Consider the following 24,558-nt stretch of genomic DNA (forward strand, 5'->3'; position numbering starts at 1 on the left):
TGTCCTATTTAAATGATATGGAGAAAGGGAGTAGGGTGAAGAAGAACTGGAGACGGTCAATTATCCAATTCAATTTTAAAGAAATGAAAGTGAAAGAAAACCCCATTCACCAATTCAACCAGTTACAACTTATGCATAATTTTTATCTTAATGTTGAAATGTATTAAGGTAGTTCCATAGAATTAATGCGACCTTAATTCCCGAATCATATATAAACTTTTTGTTATGGGTCCATTTGTTTTTGAGAAGAAGGAAAATTGATTCCCATTAACTAAGATACCCATGTTCTCCTTTTAGATTTATGTGGGGTTCATAGGAAATTTATTTTTCTTGGGTGTCACTTACTCGGGTAAGTGATATATATCTCCCATGTGAGTAAATAACTTTCCCACCTAGGGGGAAAGTTGCCTACACTTGGATGGGATAAAATAGCTTATTTTAATAGTGACTTTTTATTATTAAAATGGTCATTGTCTTATTTACTTAAGAAATAAAAGAACATGGACAAATACACTTATTTGAGTAAGTGTTTCTTAGTAATTAATGTCCTCCGAAATACTTATCCAGTTAAGTGCATTTACCCATGTAATTAACTTCCCAAAAAGCGAGTAGTGCCTAACTAGAATCATATATAAACATGGGGACTACTATGCTGAGCTTTATCCTTTTAACAAGGTCTATACAATAATGCAACAGAGAACCCAAAAGCCCACTTCAGCCCAAATCAACCCCATGACCACGCCCACCGAAAAAAAAAAAAAAAACACCTATGGACTCTCCAAACACCATGGTCAAAGGAGCCCGATTGGATTTCCATGTCATGGTCCATCTACAATTGGATTTCGTGAGTCTGAATTTCGACTGATCGCACCTGAAAACCCAATTTATTTTTTCTCTGTCAATACAAAATCGACTACATTATTACATTTGTTCTTGCCATCCCCCTTGGTTCATGGCTCTTGCTCGATGCATCTCACTCATCTTTGTCATCGTCCTCGTCATAACTGAAGGGGAGGGGTACTGACTTGAATGCACGATATTTACCAACATTGTTCAAGTGCTCATTTTCCAACCTGGTCGATGAAAGGTACAATACTCATCAGTGAAATAGAACCAATGTATTCAGAGAAATGCATTTAGAACTTATATTGATGTGAACTCTGCCATGTTATCCATACTTGGTAATAGCATAAGAAAGCTTTATATGTACTCCTTTTGTTTGTTTAGTTTAATGGATTTCTTTGCGTATCAAAAAAAAAAAAAAAACTTTAATTTTTAAGGTTCCGTTTGTTTTTGGATAGTTATTTATTTATGTTTTAGGTAAATAAGAAAATGACTGTTTTAATTATAAAATTATTATTAAAAAGACAATTTTGTCTCATCAAAGTGTTGATAACTTATGAGAGATGGATAAGTGATATTGGAGTATTGATTAATAAGAACCAAAATCCTACTGATCAACGTTTTCCCTCTCAAAGTAAAAAAAAAAAAAAATGAACCCTAAAAGTTACCTGAAGAAATTCCATATGCCACGACGGATGATTTCTAGGCAGGCAAAGATTGCAACTAAGGCTTCTTTGTGCAGAAAAGGCACCTCAAGAGGCACCACTGTTTGAAGCCATGCAAATCTGAGCAGGGCATTGGATATCTGCAATTTAAATATGAGAGGAAGATATATAAGAGAAACAAGCTAAGGGTGGGTGTTTCACTCGAATCAGCATTCAGCAGGCCTAATTCAAACTGCATCGATCGGAGATGGGAGTTGGGACATACATACCATGGCTGCAAAATATACAACATCTTGTGAGACGAGCAGCTTGTCTCTTAGCCAGGGGTTCTTGGAGTGGCGTTGTAGAAGCCCCCAATCAAAAACCAGGTCCCAGTAGGTGCTCACTAATGCTGAGATGATTGAGGTTGCCACCGCCATCACCCTCCGCCCTGTCCACGCTCTCTTCTGTGACATGCTATAGGCCGTCCTCATCACCACTGCTACTATCGTCGAAAAGTACTTCAGTGCGTTGTATCCTTGCATTCGGTCTTTTTCTTCATACAGGCGACGGAGGCACTACATCATCACCAATCCCAATATATTATATAAACAACACAAACTTACATCATCAAGATGGATGGAAATTGGAAAGCCCCTGCGTGAGTTAATACCACTGTTTTCAAAATCGAATCAAAAAAACCGGGAAGCGGTTATCTGACCGATTCCATTTTCTTCCAAAATCATTGATTTTGGTCAGTAAACCGCTGAACCGGCCAGTTAATCATTCGAACCATTTTGACCGTTTTGTAATTTTTCAAATTTTTTTAAATTCTTTTATTTTTTTGTCAGAACGGACTAACCGTTCGGATCAAACGGTCAGACCGTTCAAACTAGTAACCGGACCCCTGATCGATTCATTTTTAAAAACCATAGTTAATACTATGTGATGTGCTCTTTTGGGAGGGTTTTCAGTTTCACACACAGGCTTCTGGCATTGCAAGATAAGGATCTACATATATAGAAAGTCGTGAAGCCATGTCTGATGAAAACCAACCTTGAGAAATCAACTTTCTATATAATGAAACTATTTTGGTAGTTTCTACAACGTGGCTCACTCCACCAGCTCAATAAGGTTGAAGCCCTCCCAAATCGGCCCTATGTTCGGTTTGATGGTAGGGGTGTAAATGGATCGAACTCAAATTGGATCGGGCAATATTTGAATTCAAATCCGATTAGAAAATCTGATATTCGAATTTGATTTGATATCCAACGGATATTGAAAATTAATATCTAAATTCGAATCTGATTAAATATTCGAATATTCGATTCGATTAATTAATTATTTTAGATAATTAATAAATATATAAAATAAATATTTTATTTATCAAATCGAATCAAGACATATCCGAATTCGAATCCGATTAACTATTCGATAAGAATAGGATATCCGAATTTGACCGATTAGATATTCGAATTATCTAAATTCGATTCGATTATGTCGAATATCAAATTCAAAATCGAATTTTCGAATACCATTAACACCCCTATTTGATAGAAAACAAGAGAAATATAAAGTTGTGTGTGTGTGTGAGAGAGAGAGAGAGAGAGAGAGAGAGAGAGAGTTCTTAAGTCTGATTGTTTGTGGTGCAAATCATCTGAATTGGATACAATTTTTGCTCTGCCTCAGTTTGAAAGGACTACAAATACAAATATGTAGAGTGCAAAACTATGTATTTTATATTATTTAGTATGCATTTGTACTCCGTCCAAACTGAGCCTCTTGCTTTAGTTTGCATAGTATGATTTGCATGCACTACCGTATGACACAAAATCTGTACTTTTTGTTTCATAAAAGTAATTGTTTAAACTTGAAATTATGTTTTTTGCTACCTTAATAAAGGGGGACCAAATTCAAAGAAAGAAGCATTTTAGTAAAGCAAAAAAGTCAAGACTATTTTATTTATTTGTATATTAGACTTCATTTTACTTTTAATAGTGGTATACATATATATATAGATTTGTACAAAATAGCTATTTGTATTTTATATCTCATGCCACAATTCTCTCTCATATAAAACAGAGACCACATCACCTTGCTTCCACTCTCAACAAATAACCCTCCTCCTATCTGAAATCAGATTTTGGCTGAGAGTGTTGTGAGGTTGGTGTGAAACTAGTTCTGACCATATTTTTCAATTTTCTTTCTTTGATATAAAAAGTGGGGACCATTTCATTTTATTTCTCATCACAAACAAATAAGAACAAGTAAATATAACATTCAGCTAATTTGCACTCCCATGCAATTACGGCGGTGCAAATTAATTAAATTCATAGTAGTGCAAATAGCTAACCCAAAATAAATTATGGGTAGGATATATAGTTATGGAGAGGAACCTGAAGGCAGCGCCATGAATATGGAATCACGGCTACGATGTAAAGGAAGGTTTTATAAAGTCTTGTTTGGTTGCATTTATGTCTCTCTTTGTAGTTTCCCCAACCATAATAGCATATGTAGTACTGCAGGCTTCTGATGGCTTGTACCTGGCTAGTCAGCTGGTCCGCCATGAAAAAATCTGGCAGTGTGACCTGTAGAGGTAAAATATATATATGAAGTTTAGCAATTAATAATTTCAGTGAAATTTGTTCAGTGATGGATCGGATGGATAGCATGGTTAATTTGTACCTTGTAGAGAGGAGCACAAATGCAGTGGAACAAACATTGGAGTATGAAAAAGCGGTTTGAGCGGTATATGATGTTCCAGGGGCAGAACATTATGGCAAGTAGAAGCTGTAGAGAGAAAGATAAAGGAGATCAGAGATTAACTTGTGTACGTAGTATATATAGAAGATAGATGCATGGAAGCACAAGTCATCAGCTCAGCTAGCTGGGTCTTGGGTGTGAAAAACTGAAAAATCATACAATAACTAATCCCAGAGGCAGTAGCTCGCTGTACTGTCCGAAGCTTTTAGTTCTTGGATCCATCTCCATGTCCAAGTTTGAAATCACAGTGCCGAGTGCAAGCACTGCAAGTCCTGTGCTGAGCAGAAACACTTCTCGGAAGCCCAACTCGGTGCCTTGCTTGAATCCAAAAATAAATCCATAATTGACTCGATAACGCCTCCAGAAGTAAATATTCCCACCAAACATGAGCATATGTAGGACGATGAATACAAATAAGCTGCAAATTTAAAAGAAAATTAATTAATTATTACAGATGATAGAGATATAGCTAATTAAGTATCTCTCTCTCTCTCTATATATATATAAAAGAAAGAAAGAAAAAAACCATTGAGCATTGAGCTAGGTAGTAGACGGCTCTTCAGATCTCAGCAGCTGGTACCTGTAAAGTGGAAACAAGTTGTCCATGTATTGGGTACTCCCTTGCTTTTCTAAGAGCCTTCCGAGACGTACAATGACAACAACAGCCACGATTAAAGCTATTACACACCCAGCAAATAAACCTGAAGAATTGATTAACGATCGATCATAAACAAATTAATATATATGAAATTAAATTGTACTTTCTACTTGTAGTAATTAATTAAACACAAAAATGTTATACCCGTAAAAAAGGTTACTCTATGCCTATCTGCCTTGGCTTTTGGCCTCAAAACGTTTATGCCTTTACTGCGGTTTGAGTTGGAGAAATGCTTGATGAATGTAGCCTCTACCCTCTCCATAAGCCTTGTGGCCTGTATTAAGGGCATTAATCACAGCAAGGAAATTCAATTTTGCCAAATTATTTGATCACCTATAATTCATAAGTTAATTGATAATAATTAATCAGATAAATTATGCCCGCTGTCCATATGAACTAGTTTAGAAGACAAGTTTTTAATTCCTTTTTTTCTTCTTACAATATATACAAATTAGAAAAAGGAGTTTAATTTCAATCCTTATTGCGCAAGTTTTGATCAATCAAAACTCCAGTGGGCTGTGATTTTGATAAAAACCAACTGATTGCATTGATTAATATTTTTATGATAGCAGTTGATTGGTTATAAGATTTTTTTTTCTTTTATATTATAATAGTTGGACTCCAATCTCCACAGTAATGACCACATGTTACCCACTTGTGAGTTTGGGGTAGTTAGTTGATAAGGTGTGGATGGTTGTAGAAGAAACTTGATCAATCATCGAATCTGGCCTTTATCAATCAATAAATAAAGTGATAATAATACCCTGGCCAATCAACTGTCCGTAGAAGAAACTTGACCAAGGACTTACCTCATCAGAATTGCCAATATAGGAGTCATCCACCACTTTTAAATAAGCTTTTGATGCATTTCTTCCTGTTATCTGCCACAGTTGGAAAAACAAATTAGTACAAGACTTTAAGTGTGATTGAAATGAACATTTGGCCGGCCGGGCATGAAGAAGAAGAAGAAGAAGAAGAAGAGGAAGGGAGGTACGACCTTGTCGTATTTCTTCATTATCTTCGAGAATGCCAAGATATTGAGGAAGCTGGTTCATTGATCAATACAAGTAAGCTACAGAAATAATAATATATATATATATATACAGAGAGAGAGAGAGAGAGAGAGAGAGAGGGCAGAGCAGAACAGAGGAAATCAAAGATATAAAAGTGCAGCAGACTCCACTCAAGGCTGCTGTAGTACCTGTAGCTCTTCAAAAGCCGAAGCTTTTGATAGAACTCGACAAATGCGCGCTTCAGTTGTTCTTCGACCTTGCTAAGATCTTTCTTTCTGAAATTCAACTGGGTTCCGTTGGAAGCCCTGAGAATACCTTTCAGAGTGGAACGTGGAGTCTCCAATGTGTTGTTGATCCTCACACGGTTAAGCACTTCTAGGGGAGCTGGTCTACTCTTCACCTTGATGCCGCCGTTTGGATTATTGTTTTCACGGATGACATCTACTGCAGTTGCAGTGTGGGTACTACTAGTATTGCTCCCATAAATCTCTGTTTCTTGACTGCACCCCTCTTCCGACATTCCTCTGTTGCTAAGCTCAACTTCTTGTATGGCCTCCATGTGCCTTACTGCAAATTAATTCAGTATGAGACCCAGATTCCTCTGTCGAATTTCTTTCTTGCATCCACAAATGCAATCTATTAATTAGTGAAAAACTCCAATCGTCTACACCATTGGAATAGTAAAAACTTGACTGTCCTTTATATTACTCTTGGGTTTCTCCAGCATAAGATAGATGGACCAATTATCAGCAATTTTATAAGGAAAGCATATGGGGAAATCAGTCTGATTTTTCTTGGTTTTCCAAAAAAAAAAAAAAATCAGTGCTTTTTTATCTATGGGGAAGTCAGAAGTGTTCTGGGTTGTTACATTTTCATTGATTTTGTATTGTTTGAATGGAAACATGTTGCAGTTCCATATCACTGAACAAGAAAATGAATGGTGAGAAAACTGGTAACATATCTAATAGTCACTCCTTTCTTTTGCCTTCACCTCCTCAAAAGAATTAATGGCATCATGTATTTGCCAGAGAACACGGGACGGAAGAACTCCTCCACCCTGCTCTGCTCTCCATAGCTATTTGCTTCCCTCCATTGTTATCTTCACAAGTCCTACTTCTTTGTTTTCCTGCCGGATCATCTGATTCAATTACATTTTCCGTTATTTGTTTCATTGCTCGCAAAGAGTTTTAATCAGGGTGAGTGGTTTTCTTCTTATTTTATGGGGAGGAAGTTGCAAGAAAAGGGGAAGTTTTGTTTACGTTAAACACAACAAATTAAAGAGGAAAGTTTTCTTCAAGGAAAAAAGGGTAATAATTTAAATTAAAAGGGCACAATTGTATTTTTTCAAAGAACTTAAATTGCACATTATGTCATTTGCTAACAAATATGGATAGAAAGGGAGGTTTAGCTCCGTTAAGATCACTTACAGGGGAGGTCTAAGTCCAATTGAAAGGTGAGGGGATGTTTCAATATTTAGGAGAATCCTTAAGAGAGGTTTAAGTCTTTTACCCTAAAAGTTAAAATCATTGTTTTCAACTCACCATTGACCCAACCGGTTGAACTGTTTCGAATCATGGTCAGTATTCCGGATCCTATTCAATCAAAACCCATTAAGTGGTCAAAACCATTGACTTGGTAAAAAACTATCCAACCCGGCCAGTTCAACTATTAACTCATTCAACTTGGTCACCAGGTCACGAGTTGCACATTCAATATATGCAAATTTTTGGAGGTCATAACTTTACATTCTAATGTTCGATTGAGGTGATTTTTTTATTTTGGGTAATTTTCGAGATATATACATCCCAAGGTGATGTAGGGACCTTGCCCCACTTTTTTTGCAAAAAATAAAAAAAAAAAACTTTTTAGCCTCAAATTACAATTTTTAATATTTCTATAAATAAAAAATTAAATATAAAAATACATATAACCTATCTAGAACATAAAAATATATATATTTATACACATACAAATATTTATTAATAAAATGTGAATGTGGGGCAGTTTGACACATTCAATCCAGACAGTCGAACCGATGACCTGCGACCCGGAGGCAAAAACGGTTTCGCCTCTGGGTTGATTTTTAAAACATTGGTTAAAATTAGTAAAATCCCCTATTCAAATTCTCCAATTTTACTATTTCACTTTTGCTACTTTATATGCAATCCAATATTGATGACACAAATTAAGATCAATTCACAAAGACACAAATAACAAAGCAACTAAGGTTTACACCTAAATAAAAATATCTGAAAATAAACAAGAACATTTAAGCTATTTAGTAAAGTTTCTAGATAAGCAATGCTTATATGCATGTTGGTTTATGTTCTTGTTTAAATCAAGGTTTTTAAAACCAATTCGAATAACAAACCGGTTAGGGTTTGGTTCTCAGGTTGAACGGTCCGATCATTTGAATTGAACAGACGACATGTTCTAACAAAAAAATAAAAACTGGTCAAATTGTTAAACAGTTAGAATGGTTCGACCACCCGTGTCAGCGGTTTATTAACCAAATCAACGGTTTTGGGGGAAATAATGGTTCTAGAGTAAAACGGAACTGGTCACTAACCCGATTCTTGATTTTTCCAATCCAACTGTTCGGTCCTATCTATACAAAATATATATATATATATATATATATATATATATATATATAAGCATAAACATTTTTATAATTTATTTTTAATTTAACATTAATTTAATGGGATTTTACTTAATATATATTTCTAGAAGTTTAGGGTATTAAGTTATGGCAATTGAAAGCTTAGACCCTCAACTGTCATGGGAATGAGTAGCATGATACTACTCACAATACATTGGAAACATCTTCCCGTGCATAATACTATGTAGCGGATGTGATGTTCCCCGTGTGTGGCTGCAATGTTATGGGAGTAAACGTGGCAAAGTTTGTATGGGCAGGAGACCCAAACTCATATGAACTCATATCAAGTGTAATTATAAATTATAAACCCGTTGAACTGATGATCAGCCCAGACTTACGAGCGACACAGATTCTAGTGTGCAGGGTACCATTGACGGAGTCGTAATGTTCTTGTCATAAAACCTTTTGGGGTTTAATATCAATAAAAGTAATATATTTAAAAAAATTTCAAAAATAGGTTAACTTTTTAAAAATAATATCAATAAAGGGCAAAAACACTATTCATCTTCTTCTTCTTGTCATTTGTTCACCAGAGCTGCCGTCTGCCACCGCCGTCCATTGTCACCCGCTGCCGCCTCCGCCTCCGGCAACCATGCCGAAGGTGGCCGGAGGCAAAGGTGGCAGCGGTGGCACTGGTGGTTTCTCTGTCCAACGTTGCCACCTCCTCCTCTAGCAACATTGCCGAAGGTGGTCAGAGGCAGAGGTGGCAGCGATGGCTCTGGTGGTCATTCCTCTGCTCGCCGTCACCGCCACCTCTGTCTCCACCCATCTCCGGCAACGTTGTTGGAGGCGGAGGTGGAAGTGGGCGGACGGCGGCGGTGGGCGGCGGCTCTAATGAACAAAGGGCAAGAAGAAGAAGATGAACAATATTTTTGCCCTTTATTGATATTATTTGTAAAAAGTTAACCTATTTTTGAAATTTTTTTAATTATATTACTTTTATTAATATTAAACCACAAAAGTTGCCCATAGAAACCCTTTAAAAAACGTGAAATCAAAGGGTGGCTTTAGCATCCACCGTGAATAGGATGGCTAAATCAAAAGTCAACTCCTATTTCAATTCCTACTATACATTTGGATTTGGTCGGACTTACTAACCGGTTGCTCTTCTGGCTTCCGACGGAGTAGAGGCCGTCACGGCTGCAGCTGAAGTGGCAATGTCTGAGGCAAGTTGATTCATGTCGGCTGACTGCAGGTACGCAGGATTATCCACCTTGATCCGAAACGCTATCAAAGCGTTCATCTGTTTATCAAGCATGTCCGCCTCTTTCCTCACCTCCTCCACTTTGGACTTGTAAAAATGGTTCACCTTGTTCAGTTCGTCATCAAGCCTCCTGAAGTAGACCAGCTCGTATTCTCCTCCTTCATCTCCCGACAATAGAAAATTAGTCTGATAACACCCTTCATCCGAACTCCCTTCCTGCGGCACCGACTTCACAAGTATCACCCCTCAACGTCTCCTCCTCGGCTGCTGGGGCTCTTGAGATTGTGGTAGTTCTGCGTCAGACCACTGAAGGCTCTGTACAGAGTCATCTTTCGCTTTAACTGAGGACCTTGCGCAGTCGAAGGTGGATTGGTTCTAAGCTTGAAGCGTTGGATTTCTTTCAGGAGGGACTTGAGATGGTTATAATCCATGTAGGCTTCTTGCCATTCTGGCACCATCTGCGAGCTGAACTCCTTGCCGAACTTCATCTTCTTGGTTCTGTTCCAATGGAGAAATGAGACCCTTCAAACCAATAATTTGGCTCTGTTTATGGACCTCTCTCTCTTTCTCTCTCTCCTATCGCTCTCAACTTGCCAGATTGGAATAGGAATAAAGAAAGTTGACTCGTGCGACCACGGAAGTAAGGCTTGATCGTGGATCTGGAAAGGTTACTGGGTCGTTGTTTGATTCAACCGTCCATTCTGGTCCGAGTCTTACATTCCTTATATGAGCAACTTACTTAACTACTCTTTGCAATAAAACTGAATATATGAAATAGTGAAAACGAATTCACTAACCAAGAAAATTTAGCCCAATCTTAGAAAAACCCCAATAAGGTAGTTAACTCAAAACTCCAACCTAATTCGACTAGAAAAGTTGGCTTCCAATTCCTACCTAATAAATCTTTAAGGTGGATTAGCCATCCAGAGAAACAATTTATGTGAATATTATACCATAAAGCTAGCTAGCTAACTCTGCATATAATTTTGAAGCAATAGCCCCTAGATTTCATTAATTAGGGGTTTCACACAATTCATCTTCAAAAGGGTTAATACTAATTAGAATAGATTTAACTATTTAAGAGCTAGCTTAACTTAAACTGATTAGACGATCGAGAAGAGAGTGGCTTCACACATTTGACCCACCAGTAGATGTGTCATGTGTGGTAACTAAAAGCCTAAAATAGTACTGTCTACCCCAACAATTAATCATCATGATTAATTAAATGCCTTTTAACCATCTTATTTACGAATTATTAACAAAATTTCCCAGAAGCTGTAGTAGGAAAATCAACAACTTGTCAATCAATTAATGTCTTCTTTTGGTTTAACGTTTATTCCCATTTTATAAGCCACTATGTGGATGTTAAAGTCTTCTTAATTTCCTTATTTACTTTTTGATGCGAAATGGCCTATAACTTTCTGCACTTTTTTAACCATTATGCCACTGCGCCAATATCTATATAATATGAGGCTATGTTCCAGTATCACAGAAAATACAAGAGAAAAAAAAAAAAAAAAAACAAAAGTTAATTGAAAGTTGTTGATAAAATGTGTGAAGTTACTTGAAAACTTTAGGGTTCATTAGGTTCATGGGAATAGGGGCTATTCCTATTCCAACTGTTTTGTTGGATGGAGTCAGAATCCCATTCCCATTCTTGATGGAATGACCATTCCTTCCCCTTCCCTTGGAACTGAAATTCCATTTCAACTTATTCTAATTCTCATTCCAATTACTGTCTGAACCAAAGGAAATAGACTATTATTTCAATTCCAATTCTGAAATTTTTTTATTGCAATTTTAACTATAAACCAAACAGACCCTTAATTTCCAGCTACTTTCTGCTTCCCTTTTCTTTTCCATCAAACCAAACAGAATCGGGCCCTTACAAAATATTCCAACTCATGGACCTACTCCAAGTAGAAAATTATAGGAGGCGTACGGCGTACCTTCTCAAATAAGAAAACTTAAGTTGAAGGACCAATTTTATAATGAGTAGAGGCACAATAATTTTATGTTTGTCAGTTAAATATTTAAAAATATATATAACTTGCAATTTGTAGGTCTATTTAATAAATTATTATTCTGGTAATGGTTGTGTCATCCATCATTTAAATTTAAATAGACATGTTGCTACTTTGTACTCCATGAGAGAAAGATTAAAGAAATATCAATGGAGGGAGAAAGCTGACATGCATGGATGGATCAAATAAAAGAAAAGAAGGAAAACATGGTGGGCAGTCAAGAATCAAGAACCAACCCAACCCACCCAATTGAATTGATGGATGGTCTAAATTGTGCAGTTTCCATATCACTTCGTAGAGATGGCAGGCCTCTCGTTTTATTATCAGATGAGAGATCAAACAAATTAAGAAGAAGCACACATCTGCATGTTTTGGTCAATCCCTTCCACTAATAGCCGCGTGGACAGAGTCCAAAAATAAAGGACGGACAGAAGATTCATTTAGACCATGTAGAAGATAGCTTTTCGCCTTTCGGGATCTCTCTCTCAGAAGTCAGATCATTAATAGACACAGTTTTCTTATTGCATTTTGGTTTTAGATTAATAAAAGGCAAGTTCGTGGTTCCATCCGTCGGACTAATAAAAATGAAGCCGAAAAGGGGCGAGACATAATCTACTCTGGAAAGTGAAAACCGACAATTTCCTCATCTCATTCAATGATGGCATTACATGATTTACTCCGTTTTCTTTTCTTTTTTTTTTTTTTGTTTATGTGAAAGAAATTAGAAATCCTAATAGCAGTTGTATTATAGATTAGCAGCCACAAGTATGAACTTTTGCGTTTGGATTGGATATATCATCAGAATTAAACCCCGGAGAATCTTAGGTCGTCTCCCCCTCCTGAACTGAAGAAATCTAAATTAGATATCTACCCAGTACCCACCTCTTCAGCATGTCAATGTGCTTACTTCTCTTATCAGTTTGGCAGTTTATTAGAAGCCTCAAAAAAGAAAAGAGTATCATGTAAATGGTTTTAATGAATTAATTCCATTAATGCTGCATGGCATCCACCATTACTAGCTAGGATCGATATAGAAAGAGCAAGATACACATAAATCAATAATAATTTTACTTCAAGGACCACCTGGCATCGTCTGATCATCAATGCAATTATCTCTGCTGCTTCTTTCACTTATTAATGTATACAAGTCGATCTGTTATTTATTAAACACATGCAACACATTCCACTATGGAATGAACATTTTCTCAACCATACCCAAAGAACAAGGTCAAATTAATGGTGACAATATTAGGACTATGTAACTAATTTTCATAGATGAGGTCCCACTAATAAGAAGCTACCAGGTAGTATTTTGAATTTTGGTTTTAGTTAAGGGCTTTCTAAAAACATATTAAATCCATTCTAACTCCTTCTTCCTCCTCTCCTCTGCCGAGTCCTAACCCAGAAACATCCCACATCCCACTGACATTCGTGGACAATAAAAAAATACATTAAATACACCGGCATTAGTGGACATAAAATCCACCTGCGGCGGTCTAGCGGTAAGCAGAGAATCTTCTTTCTTCTTCTTCTTCTTCCCATTACTCTTCCTCCTCTCCTTCCTCTTCTTCCAATCTTCTTTAAACTCCCTCTTCCTCCTCTCGTCCACCAAGCCCTAACCCAGAAACATCTCACATCCCACATACCACCGGCGAGGGTATAACAAGATTCCATGTTGTCAGCATCTGTACACTGTTTTAAGAATCAATGAGATGATTCATACCAGTTTTTGGCTTTCACGGAAAAGGCTTTTAGAGAGGCTTTTGACACTACGAGAGGATGAAGACATAAACTATGAAATCAGATATCAGAGGAAAAATCAAAAGGTTTATCACTAATTACTTTTAAAGTAATAAAATGGGGGTTTTATAATTCAGTCCACCCCTAAGGTGGAGCTAGGATTTCTAAGAGCTACAATTCAGATTTCTGAGGTGGATTACAAACCACTTATCCCTAAAATCAAAGACTAGAGGAAACAAATCCTCTTCCTATTATTTTTCATCCCGATAAGGTTACTAGAAAGAGATGCAATCATTAATCAGGCCATTATAGAGAGAGAAGTATTTTTGAGTGGTTTGATGTATTTTTGCCCTTTTGTGTCTGGTTCATATGAAATGCTGCCCACAATACACAAACTGTATATTTGGAACATCTTTTCTCAATGTTCGACTGTAGTGATGTAGAGATAAGTGTAGATAGGTCCAGATTCAAAAGAGAAGTATGACTTATGAAACAGTGCAACTAGTGTTTTCAAACCGTCTTGACCCAGATGCTAGAAACTGTAAACCGGTGGTGACCCGGGAAAAGCAAAAGACCTAGCCCTATGTATAAGCGTTATCCCAGTAAACCCTTTGATTTTTTGAAAAATCAAAATGTGAATATAACTCAAATTGTAACTCACACTTCCGTGGAATCCCCAATGAGAGTTTGACTACACTTTGGTCAATTCTTTTGCCCCAATCGACAATCGCTGTGCTTTCAGTAGACCTGGCAATTGGGTTGGGTGGTTTAGGTTCGGGTTTGGGTTCGGTCAATATATTTCGGGTTGATTTTAGGTCGGGTTGAATTTCGGGTTGGATTGTCAAATTCTAGACCCTAACTCTAAATGTTCGGGTTAGGATTGACCCATGGGTCAGGTCAATTCAGATCATCCTAAAAAATAATTAAAATTTAAAAAAATAAAGAAAATTTACATGAAAAATGTTAAAATTAAAAGAATTAACCTTAAAATTCCAAATATAAAATAAAAAACTTGAACATTTAACAATTTAAAGAGTAAACAATAAAAAGTAAATACTAAATAGAAAAATATTAAAGAGTAGAAACTTCTAACAATGCATAAATAATCCCAATTAGACTTGACAATCGGGTCAGTGGATTGACCCATAACCCAACCCAACCCATTTTTTTTCGGATTGGGTGGGGTCGGGTCATTTTCCCATTAGGGTAGCTAAATATGAGACCCTGGCCCTGTTTTTTCGGGTTGGGTTGAGTCGAGTTGGCGGGTTGGATCAACTTTTTGCCAGATCTAGCTTTCACCAACTACGGGTGTATTTGGTTCGTTAATTTAGAGAAGCAAAAAATTTTTCTTTTCCTCGTTCGGTAGCCACATGCTTCCAAACCGAAATGTCAAACTGATTTTTATTTTATTGCTTTTTATCAAAAATCAAATTGTCAAAAAAATATTATAACTTTCACCCAAAGCAACAGTTTCGCTTCAAAAGGAAATGTGGTGACCAATGAATTAAGTAGGAACGCGTCTGACCGGTTTGCACATGATACACACGCATTTGTATGACTTGAGTAGGTCTCAACTCTCATGTATTTGGAAAAAAAAAATTATTTCCTTGTTGTAGGAAGATGAAAATTTCTTGCCAAACTGTCTTCTTTTGCCTTTTATCTCTCAAAATCGGAGCAGTGAAGTGCTCATGCTACCAAACTCACATTAGCTTAAAGGCAAAATGCTAGCCAGTGAAGACTGATTTTCACTTTATATGCTATCCTCAGTACATCGTTGAGATGCTGACTTGACACGGCCCATGGGCCTCACATGAATGTTGCTCTGTCTCCACTCTAGTGTCCCTTCTATTGCAGCAAATTGGGCCAAGGAATGGGCTTCCTTACTTACATGGACAATAGAGAATTTAGGATTGGACAGAAAGAATTTACATCTGCTATAATTGGAGTTATATTCCAAGTTCCAAAGGATCTGATGAGTAAATGGTCATCTTTACATTAATCAAAATACCCATAACATGTTAATCTACCCATTTACACATTGACTGAACAGGAAGTCATTCATATCTTTCATTATTGACTCAATATTCCATATTTCCATGTACAAAATAATGAAAGAAGTAATTAATTAATCGAACTGAATTATTATTAAGAAATAAAAAAAGTATTCTCTCTCCATACCCCCAGCCATCCAGTGTGAGTAGAATAATGAATTAGATGGCCTTGTGAGTCTAGTGGAATGCTAGCTATTCGTCCTTTTCTTCGTCTTCATCGTAGTAAAAAGGCAGAGGTACAGACTTGAATGCACGGTACTTCCCTACATTGTTCAAATGCTCATTCTCCAACCTGTTCAATTAACAGTTGATTTCTCATCAGCAAACAAAAATAATTACAAGATTCCATAGGAGTATTTCGTTTCCAAAGCCTCAGGTCTGAACCGTAGATAAATTCATATGGCACAAATCAGGATCCATCCTTTAATGGGCCCTCCTAAGAATATTGCATATGCCAAAATTAGGCAGGATGAAGTAATTTCTTTTTGAAACTTCTTGGGTTGCTTTTGGTTGCAGTGAAATCTGAACCCGATACAAATTTTGTATCTGGTTCAGTCTTGCATCTATTTATTTGAAACTATGATTTGTATATATAAAAAAAAAATTGTTTTTTTTGTCTCATTTGCATTCATTGGCAGGGTAAAATTTGCATCTAAAAAACTGATGCAAAATTTGCATCTAAAAAACTGATGCAAAATTTGCACCAACTTCCTCCTACCTCAATTCTTTCTCATATAAAGTGGGGGCCTATATTTGGTCAGGTACAGAAGAAGGGATTGAGTCTTATTGGTTATGATGTGCGACTTAATCCAAAGTTCAAATACCAGTACAGATCACGCAACTCAGTATTGACTCGGCCAAGTTACCCAGGCCAGATTATATGAAATTTTCTATTGACCTTTGTCATCCATATATATATATATATATATTTACATGAATGTCTCTGGCTAGAATAATAAGTTAACTTTAATTGGAGTAGAACCAAGATATATATACCTGAAGAAATTCCAAATGCCACGACGAATGATCTCCAGGCTTGCAACAATAGCAATCAAAGCTTGTCTGTGTAATGACAGCTTAAAGTTCAACACAGTTTGCAGCCATGCAAATCTTAGCAGGACATTCAGTATCTGCAATTTTTCCCAAAATACTTGTCATAACAATATCAATTGGGTTCTTGGAAGAAGAAGAAGAAGAAGAAGAAGAAGAAGAGTGAAACAAATCTTCTTTCTTACTTACCATGGCTGCGAAGTAAACGCTTTTGTGTGGGATGAGGAGCTTATCTCTCAACCAACGATTCCTAGACCGGCGTTGCAGGAGCCCCCAGTCAACAACAATGTCCCAGTAAGTGCCGCTGATTGCAGCAATGGCTGACGTGACCCAGGCCATCACCCACCAACCCTTTCCCTTGTCTAGATTGTAAGCTGTCCTCATAATGACAGCCACGATAGTTGAGAAGTATTTCAGCCCGTTATATCCCTGCATTCGGTCTTTTTCTTCGTACAGACGTCGAACGCACTGCGGCACAAGAACATATATAGAAACTACCTTGATGAGTTCTAACAGATTAATTAATATGGACTACAGAACAGAGTAGTATAATCAATCTTAAGGGGGGCAAAATGTCTCTGAACTGGACTGGACGTACCTGAAGGAAGCGGCACCAATATGGAATCACTGCTACAATGAAAAAGAATGTGTTGTAGACATTATTTGCTTTGCAAGTATTAATTCTGTGTCTGTAGTCTCCCCAACCGTAGTAGCAGACATAGAACTCCAGGCTTCTAATGGCTTGGACCTGTGGAATAGAATTAAACAGTAGTATTAATTAATGACTAGCTAGCTAATTGCTGTTCCAAACAGACCACCAAATGATGTCTATATTCTAATTAATGAGTAGATGGGAGCATGAAAGTCAAAAACTAACCTGACTAGTTAGCTGGTCTGCCAAGAAAAAGTCTCCTAGAGTAACCTGTAGAAAGAAGAATACCCAGCAATTAAAGATAAATTAATGAACCCATCTCAGCACAGAAGTTGTCCTGATGATCATCATGTACGTACCTTGTACAGAGGAGCACAAACACAATGGAATGCACAACGTAGAAGGAAATAGCGACTTGAGCGATACATGATGTTGAATGGGAAAAATATTATGATAACAAGAAGCTACACAAATAAAAAAAGAAAAAAAAGGAAAGAAAGATTTAATTCCCAGTCAAATTAAATATGCGCTTCCTACATTACATTTATTGAGAATAAGCAGAGAAGGATTAATGTAGGGTGAGGCTAGGAATCATACTGTAAGTAATCCCAGAGGGAGCAGCTCAGTGAAGGCCTTGTATTCTTTGGTTTTGGGGTCCATCTCCATGTCCAAGTTCAAGAGAACGCTTCCAAGAGCAAGCGTGCCAAGACTTGCACTGAAGAGAAAGACCTCTCTATACCCCAACTCCGTTCCTTGCTTGAAGCCAAATATGAATGGATAATTGACTCGGTAGCGTCTCCAGAAATATATATCCGCAGCATACATAACCATGTGAAGGACAATGAATCCAAACAAGCTGCAATGAAGTTTAATTTTGGATAACTTGAGCTTACAGGATTTAGCTTGTAGATATATTGAATATAATGGTTCTTCCAGTATTATACATATATATATATATATATATATAGTTTTGAAACTACAGCTAGCAGTGTTGATAACTAAGCTGCAAGGGAGATCAACCGATCTTACCTATAAAGCGGAAACATACTTTCCATATACTGAGCACCTTCTTCATGTTCTAGGATATTTCGGGCTCGGATGATTAAAATAAGGGCCACAAGTAGAGCTACGGTGCATCCAGCAAAGAAACCTGAAGAAATTTTACCAGAGAAGACAAGTTTTATATTCCACAAGTCTGAAAGGGCTTTTAGTTATTCTTCATTGTTTTAACTAATATCAGATTGACAAATGAATTCATCCTCCTAGTTGATACATACGAACATACAACACCGAGAAGCTTCTCGAGAATCTTACCCATCGAAAATGTAACCCTATGCCTTTCTTTCTTTGGTTTTGGTCTCAAGGTTTTAATTCCTTTACTACGATTTGAGTTTGAGAAGTGCTTGATGAATGTAGCTTCAACCCTCTCCATGAGCCTAGTCACCTGCTCCGCAAAATTGCAAAATCAATATCAACCAAGCTTGTTGAAAATTAATTAATTCACTACTGTTAGAAGTAATATATATTTCACATGCAGTAGAAGATGCTTCTACTATAAACAAATAAAAATAAGAAAACGAATTCAGAACTCTCCCACCCCACCCCATCCCAGTTATCCCTGCAACACATCAAGTTTATAGAATGAAGAATTAAAGTGACCGTTCTTTTTTTTTTTTTTCTTTTGATGGGATGGGATAAAATTAAGAGTGACCATTCTTAATTTGATAGTACACATCGATCACATAAGCTTACCACATCAGAGCTACCAAGGTAGGAATTGTCGACCATGTTCAGATAAGCTCTCGATACACTTCTTGATGCTATCTGCACAATTGGAAAACAAAATTTGTATATATTTAAGTGTATCGATATATCAGAAACTTTTTTGTTTATTTTAAGTTCAACTCTAGGTCAGTCAGATTGCTTATCAGAATGCTATTAAACATTTGGATATATAGTTGGTATATAATCTCACCTTGTCATATTTCTTCATTATCTTCGAGAATGCCAATAGATTCAAGAAGCTGAATCATTCAAAAGGAAACAATAAACATAGTTGAAAAATAACACAACCGAATTCAAGCAAATAAGTTTTCTGTATCCATGAAACTCATATTACCTGTAGCTCTTTAGAAGTCGAAGCTTCTGATAAAACTCGATAAAAGCTCGCTTTAGTAGTTCCTCAATTTTCCTCAGCTCCTCCTTTTTAAAATTTAATTCTTTGTTTTTGGGAACCTTGAGGAACCTTTTTATGGTGGATATCGGACTCTCGAGTCTGCTGTTAATCTTCACACGGCTAAGGATTTCTAATGGAGCTGGCCTGTTGGCCTTCATTTTGTTTGGATTAGTTTCGCTCATGACAGTCCTGTTGATAGTTCCGGTGTCATTGACGTTTGTGTCCTCACTTGAGTCATCCGAATTCTCTGGGGTGCTTGGTTCAGCCTCTTCTATTACAGCCATGCGCCTACCTGCATTATCAACGAATTCTTTGATCTCATCAGAAAACCAGAGGCAGCCATTACTCTTTCACTCTCTCTCTCTCTTGTTGCAGGGGGACCTAGGAAACTTGTACTGGTCGCATTGTATATGATTTAGGGTTGTAAATGGGTTGAGTTAAACGGTAAACCAGCTTGACCCAACCCTATAGGGTCAGGTTAAATGGTAAACCCGGCTTGCTATTTGGTATGGCTTCTAGTCCCATAACCATAGGCTGTGTTCGGTTTGAAGGAAAAAATAGGAAAAGGAAGGAAAATGTAGGGAAACCTTTACAAACCTTGCATAGGTTTCCCTTTCTTTCCCTACCTTTTCCTTCAAATTAAACCAAACATAGCCTTTAAAGTATAGGATTTCTTTTCATGTTTGTCTTAATTTTTCTTTTTTTTTTTCTTGGAAGTGACACCTTTGGAACCCATAAACCAAATTTTAACTTAAATGGATGGCATTTAGTTTTTAAAATGTGTTATAAAAAATATAATTGAAAGGCTGTTGGTTGAATTATAATCCACCAGTTCAGGGACCTCACCTAATAATTTAAGATAGTATTAGTCTCTTTGACTAAACGGTTTAGTGTCTAATTCCTCGTTGCCTCTATTATAATTAATTAAATTTCAGCACAAGATAAGAGTGGGGTGTTCTAAAGAAATAAAAAAAGCACTTTCCCTAATAGGTTAAGTTTTTAGGTGGAATAGTTATTTGAGAATGATTGTGAAACCTGTATTTATGTTAATTGGAGATATTTTATTTCAATACAAACCCAAAATAGTAAATTTGTATGTAGTACTACAAAATATATGATTTATGTATAAATTGTTGACCATGGTCAACGTTTTGAAGAACTTGACACTTGGAGACACGGTTTTGGAACTAACTCCTGGATCAACCAGTCATACTGTCCAGGTCGGTGGCTCAGAACATTTCCATCAAGTCCCCCTCAACATACGAATGAAACGTGATAAATCGACGTTTCAACTAAAAATTCAGTTGATGTGAGTGATGCTGCAAACGCTGGCGTATTCGCAGTTTATTGAAGCAATTCTTAACTTATATGATTACAGCTCTTCCCTCCAACCTCATTTATCCAATTAAATATGGGTAGTTGGATACGCCAGTGATAAAAAATTAAAAATAAAAGGAGAAAAAAAAACAAGTAATGTAATATATTTTGTTAAGAGGTTGACGTTTCCATGTTTTAATGGGGTCGCACAGAAAAAAAGTAATGCTTGTAAACAACGACTGATGCAACTCTTGTTAGGTGGGACGTGGGATCCATGAAAGATGTTTCCAACTTTGTCTTTTAGCGCGCAGTGAAGAATAGAGACAGAGTTGCAATACTCGATGTTTACCGGCATTTCTTCGTTTTTTTCCTGAGTGAGGACATCGATCGAGGAGAGGAGAATGGTTGGACTTAGCTAAAATCCACCCATTACATGTTTGCCAAATTGACAAACGGGACAATTGATGAAGAGATATAAGTTGTTATGCAAAGATCGAGAGACGAGACTTACTGGAACTGCTGTCTCTGGCGCTGGAAGGAGTAGAGGCGGTCACTGCCGACGCAGAGCTGGCAACATCTGAAGCAAGACGAGCCATCTCGGCTGACCCATCGAACAACTCTGTGGGATTTTCCACCTTTATCCGAAATGCTATCAATGCGTCCATCTGTTTATTCAACATGTTGGCCTCCTTCATTACCTCCTCCACCTTATCCCTGTAGAAGATATTCACTTTGTTGAATTCGTCATCCAGTCTTCTGAAGTAGACGAGCTCGTACTCTCCTCCTTCTTCAGACGACATAAGAAAATGAGTCTGGTAGCGCCCCTCCCAATTGTCGTCTCGTTGTTCCGGATTAGCGACTCGTATCACTTGATCCTCAACGTCTCCTTCGGCGTGGCTTCTTACACTGTTGTATCTTTTCATTAGGCCGCTGAAGGATCTGTAAATTGCCATCCTTCTCTTTGATCCACTTCTCGGAGTCACCGGAGGCTTAGTTCTTTGCTTGAAAGATTGGATGTCTTTTAGTATGATCTTGAGATACTCGTAGTCCATGTAGGCTTCTTGCCATTCTGGGACCATTTGGGAGGCAAACTCCTTCCCGAACTTCATCTTTTCGTTGTTTCTGATGCCAGCTGCGAACAATGTTTGGATGAACTACTCAATGGGTTATTGGATTATGTAAAGAATTGAAGCAGTGAAACCCTTCAATTGTCTCGATCTCTTAGTATTTTTCACATACAACAACAACAGAAGCGAGATTAGGTTAAGAACCTCCTCTAAGGTGAGGTGCATATATAAAGCTAAAGGCGCTAGGAATTGGGTTTCGTGGTGTTGCAAGCCAGAAGCTTCTTACTTCAGAAAAGATCAAACATGGAAAAGGGAGTAAAATGAGTTAGGTGGAGAGAAAACTAGGGGCCCCCCAGTCGTCTAGTCAGAGTTTGAGAATCAGAACGCCAAGTTTCATAAACCTTATCGTATTTGTATATGTGTATCATCTACTGAATTAATGTTTTTCAAAAATACAAGTTATTTTAATCTTAAATGGATTAAAGTTGACAAAATGGGGGATTCATGCATTCAGAACTAAGAACAATTATTAACGATAACTAACTGTCGTTGATATGAGAAAAATGCGATGATTACCAAACTAATTGGGTGGGTTACGTAGACATCCCACATATATATATATTGAATTGTGCCTTGAATTCTTGTTTGCCTCGCTTGATGACTGGTTCGTTTGACAATTTCTTTTTTTTTTTTTATTTTCAGTTTGTGGGTTCGATCTAAATATATTATGTTAAGGATTTAGGGTTTTTCTTATTTATGTATTATTTGACTTATACACGAATTAAGATAAATCAAATTTTAAAGTGAGAGCTGGGAAGATTTTCTTTGTAAAACAGAGATTACAAAACATAAATCTCTCCGTGCATTCTTGATTAGTTAGTATATTTTACGTTCTGTTTTTGCCAATCGTTTTCAGACAGATGTTGCTCGCAACAATATGTTTGTTTGTAGGAAATGTGGAGTCCGTTAATTAAGGGGTGCTGCCTCGTTACATTGGGTTGACTGTGGACCCGAATCAGTCAGTCTCAACCCGTCATATACACATGACAAGACTCCACGTTGAAAAGCCCACAGGCGGCAGCAGACAGCACCATACCACGTGTCGTTGTATTCAATCTCCACCCTCAATTTGTTGATTAAAAAAAAAAAGAGATTAACGTCATCTAGAAACATGGAGACTCTCTAACCTGACACTTGTCAAATTGCAAGTGTGTTACGAGTTATGACATTCAGTTGAGGTGTGGGACTCTCTAACCTGACACATGTTGGGGACTCTTAACGTCATCTAGAAACTCCCATCATCTAAGACCCGAGAATTAAACTATTAAAGTGAGTCAATACTCAAATACCAAGAAGGCAAAAATCACACAGTGGGCTACTTGATCTGTTGGCTTTGTTCTTAGGGGTTGGGCCGTGCGCGTTTGGATTCTTTTGCAACAGTTGTACAATATTTTACGATATTTAAGGGCGGATCCAATGACGTTCGATATAAACATAAATATATAGGTTTAATAATACAAAATATAAGACTTTATACTGTTTATACGTGTATTTACACTCTTTCCAGAAGAGTATAAATACTGTTTATATGCCCACCAAATACTAATTTAATTTTGATATTTTGCAAGCATTCAATGCGTGCAGATAAACCAATGTAATAAATAATGTCCCCATTTAAAGTCAAATCATCAATTTAGCGCTTACATGGAGTCAAAAAAGCTGGTTTCAGACACCACCCTGTTTTAGCAATGCATTAGAAACATATATAGCTAATCTTCAATAGGGTGTCAACGGTATTCGACAATCAGATTTTGAATTCGATTCAAATATTTAATCAGTCGAATTCGAATATTTTATTTTATTTAAATTTGGATATAATCTTATTCCGAATTTAATCGATTATTTAATTTTTATATATAGCATATAAAATATTTAGATGTTTTATATAAATAAAATATTTATTAATTATCTAAAATAACTAATCAGTCAAATTCGAATTAAATCGAACATTTAATCGGATTCAAATTTAAATATTAATTTTTAATATCTATTGGATATCAGATTTTCTAATTGAATTTGAATTTGGATATTGTCTGATTAGATTCAAATTCGATCCGTTTACACCCTTAATCAAGAATATATACTTTGTCATTGGTACGTATATTAATACACTATTTTGTTGACGGCGAATCCCGACCTGTTAGTGGAAGCTGAAATACATGCATGCAGGACCATTGTCATTCACAAATTGGCTCGTTTAAATTTAGGATTCCAATTTATCAATTCATTATATGGTCTTAATTAATTTGATAGATGGAGTATTTGATATGGTATCCTCGTCTATGGTTGGCATTGACATGGTGGAGTGGCCAATGTCTGTCTAGTTTATAGGAATTTGGATTTGGTCTCACAGCCCTTTGCAACTGTACATTGAAAATATTTATTATTTATATACTTTTATTCGTGGGTAGATATTTCCAATATACAGCTACAATGGATTGTAAGGGTGACGTGGGAACCAAACCCCAATTCAATAGACATTACAATTTACAAAACAAAAATAGTGTTGAATTGATGTACAGAATATACATAAAGATGTCTAAATGTCTTTGCCCCGGTCATGCTTCAAAAGTTATTTTACATTCCATTCATTTTTTTCATCAAGTTCATCCATTTCTTTATTAATTACTACGC

At 36.7% G+C, this 24,558-nt stretch overlaps 1 protein-coding gene and 1 pseudogene across 2 annotated transcripts; both read right to left on the reverse strand.

Annotated features, from left to right (window-relative positions):
* Positions 1–599: 599 nt before the first annotated feature.
* LOC104598076 (phosphate transporter PHO1 homolog 3-like) lies at positions 600–10,359 on the reverse strand (annotated as a pseudogene). Its single transcript, XR_016085620.1, has 12 exons — positions 9,682–10,359; positions 6,110–6,488; positions 5,906–5,954; positions 5,718–5,789; positions 5,053–5,182; positions 4,831–4,951; positions 4,410–4,668; positions 4,173–4,277; positions 3,884–4,075; positions 1,778–2,065; positions 1,512–1,648; positions 600–1,073 (listed from the first exon to the last, which is right to left on the reverse strand). The product of XR_016085620.1 is annotated as a phosphate transporter PHO1 homolog 3-like (transcript).
* Positions 10,360–15,485: 5,126 nt separating this feature from the next.
* LOC104598074 (phosphate transporter PHO1 homolog 3-like) lies at positions 15,486–22,147 on the reverse strand. The gene is made up of 13 exons (XM_010259973.3): positions 21,309–22,147; positions 19,424–19,772; positions 19,280–19,328; positions 19,057–19,128; positions 18,619–18,748; positions 18,334–18,454; positions 17,902–18,160; positions 17,664–17,768; positions 17,530–17,574; positions 17,251–17,400; positions 16,842–17,120; positions 16,599–16,732; positions 15,486–15,894 (listed from the first exon to the last, which is right to left on the reverse strand). Exons 1-13 carry the CDS (start codon positions 21,904–21,906, stop codon positions 15,795–15,797), a joined length of 2,391 nt encoding a protein of 796 aa, XP_010258275.1. The 5' UTR covers positions 21,907–22,147; the 3' UTR covers positions 15,486–15,794.
* Between the last annotated feature and the right edge of the window lie 2,411 nt (positions 22,148–24,558).

This window comes from Nelumbo nucifera, chromosome 4 (genome assembly GCF_055504915.1).
Source record: "Nelumbo nucifera cultivar China Antique chromosome 4, China Antique-T2T, whole genome shotgun sequence".
Classification (NCBI taxonomy): Eukaryota; Viridiplantae; Streptophyta; class Magnoliopsida; order Proteales; family Nelumbonaceae; genus Nelumbo; species Nelumbo nucifera.

Excerpts from the sequence above, each read along its gene's own strand:
- LOC104598074 (XM_010259973.3), bottom strand. The coding sequence starts at position 21,906 with ATGAAGTTCGGGAAGGAGTTTGCCTCCCAAATGGTCCCAGAATGGCAA. Across the intron at positions 18,749-19,056 it reads ACCTTGGTAGCTCTGATGTG|GTGACTAGGCTCATGGAGAG; the intron begins GTAAGCTTATGT and ends TTTGCGGAGCAG. Across the intron at positions 15,895-16,598 it reads GGCATTTGGAATTTCTTCAG|GTTGGAGAATGAGCATTTGA; the intron begins GTATATATATCT and ends TTAATTGAACAG.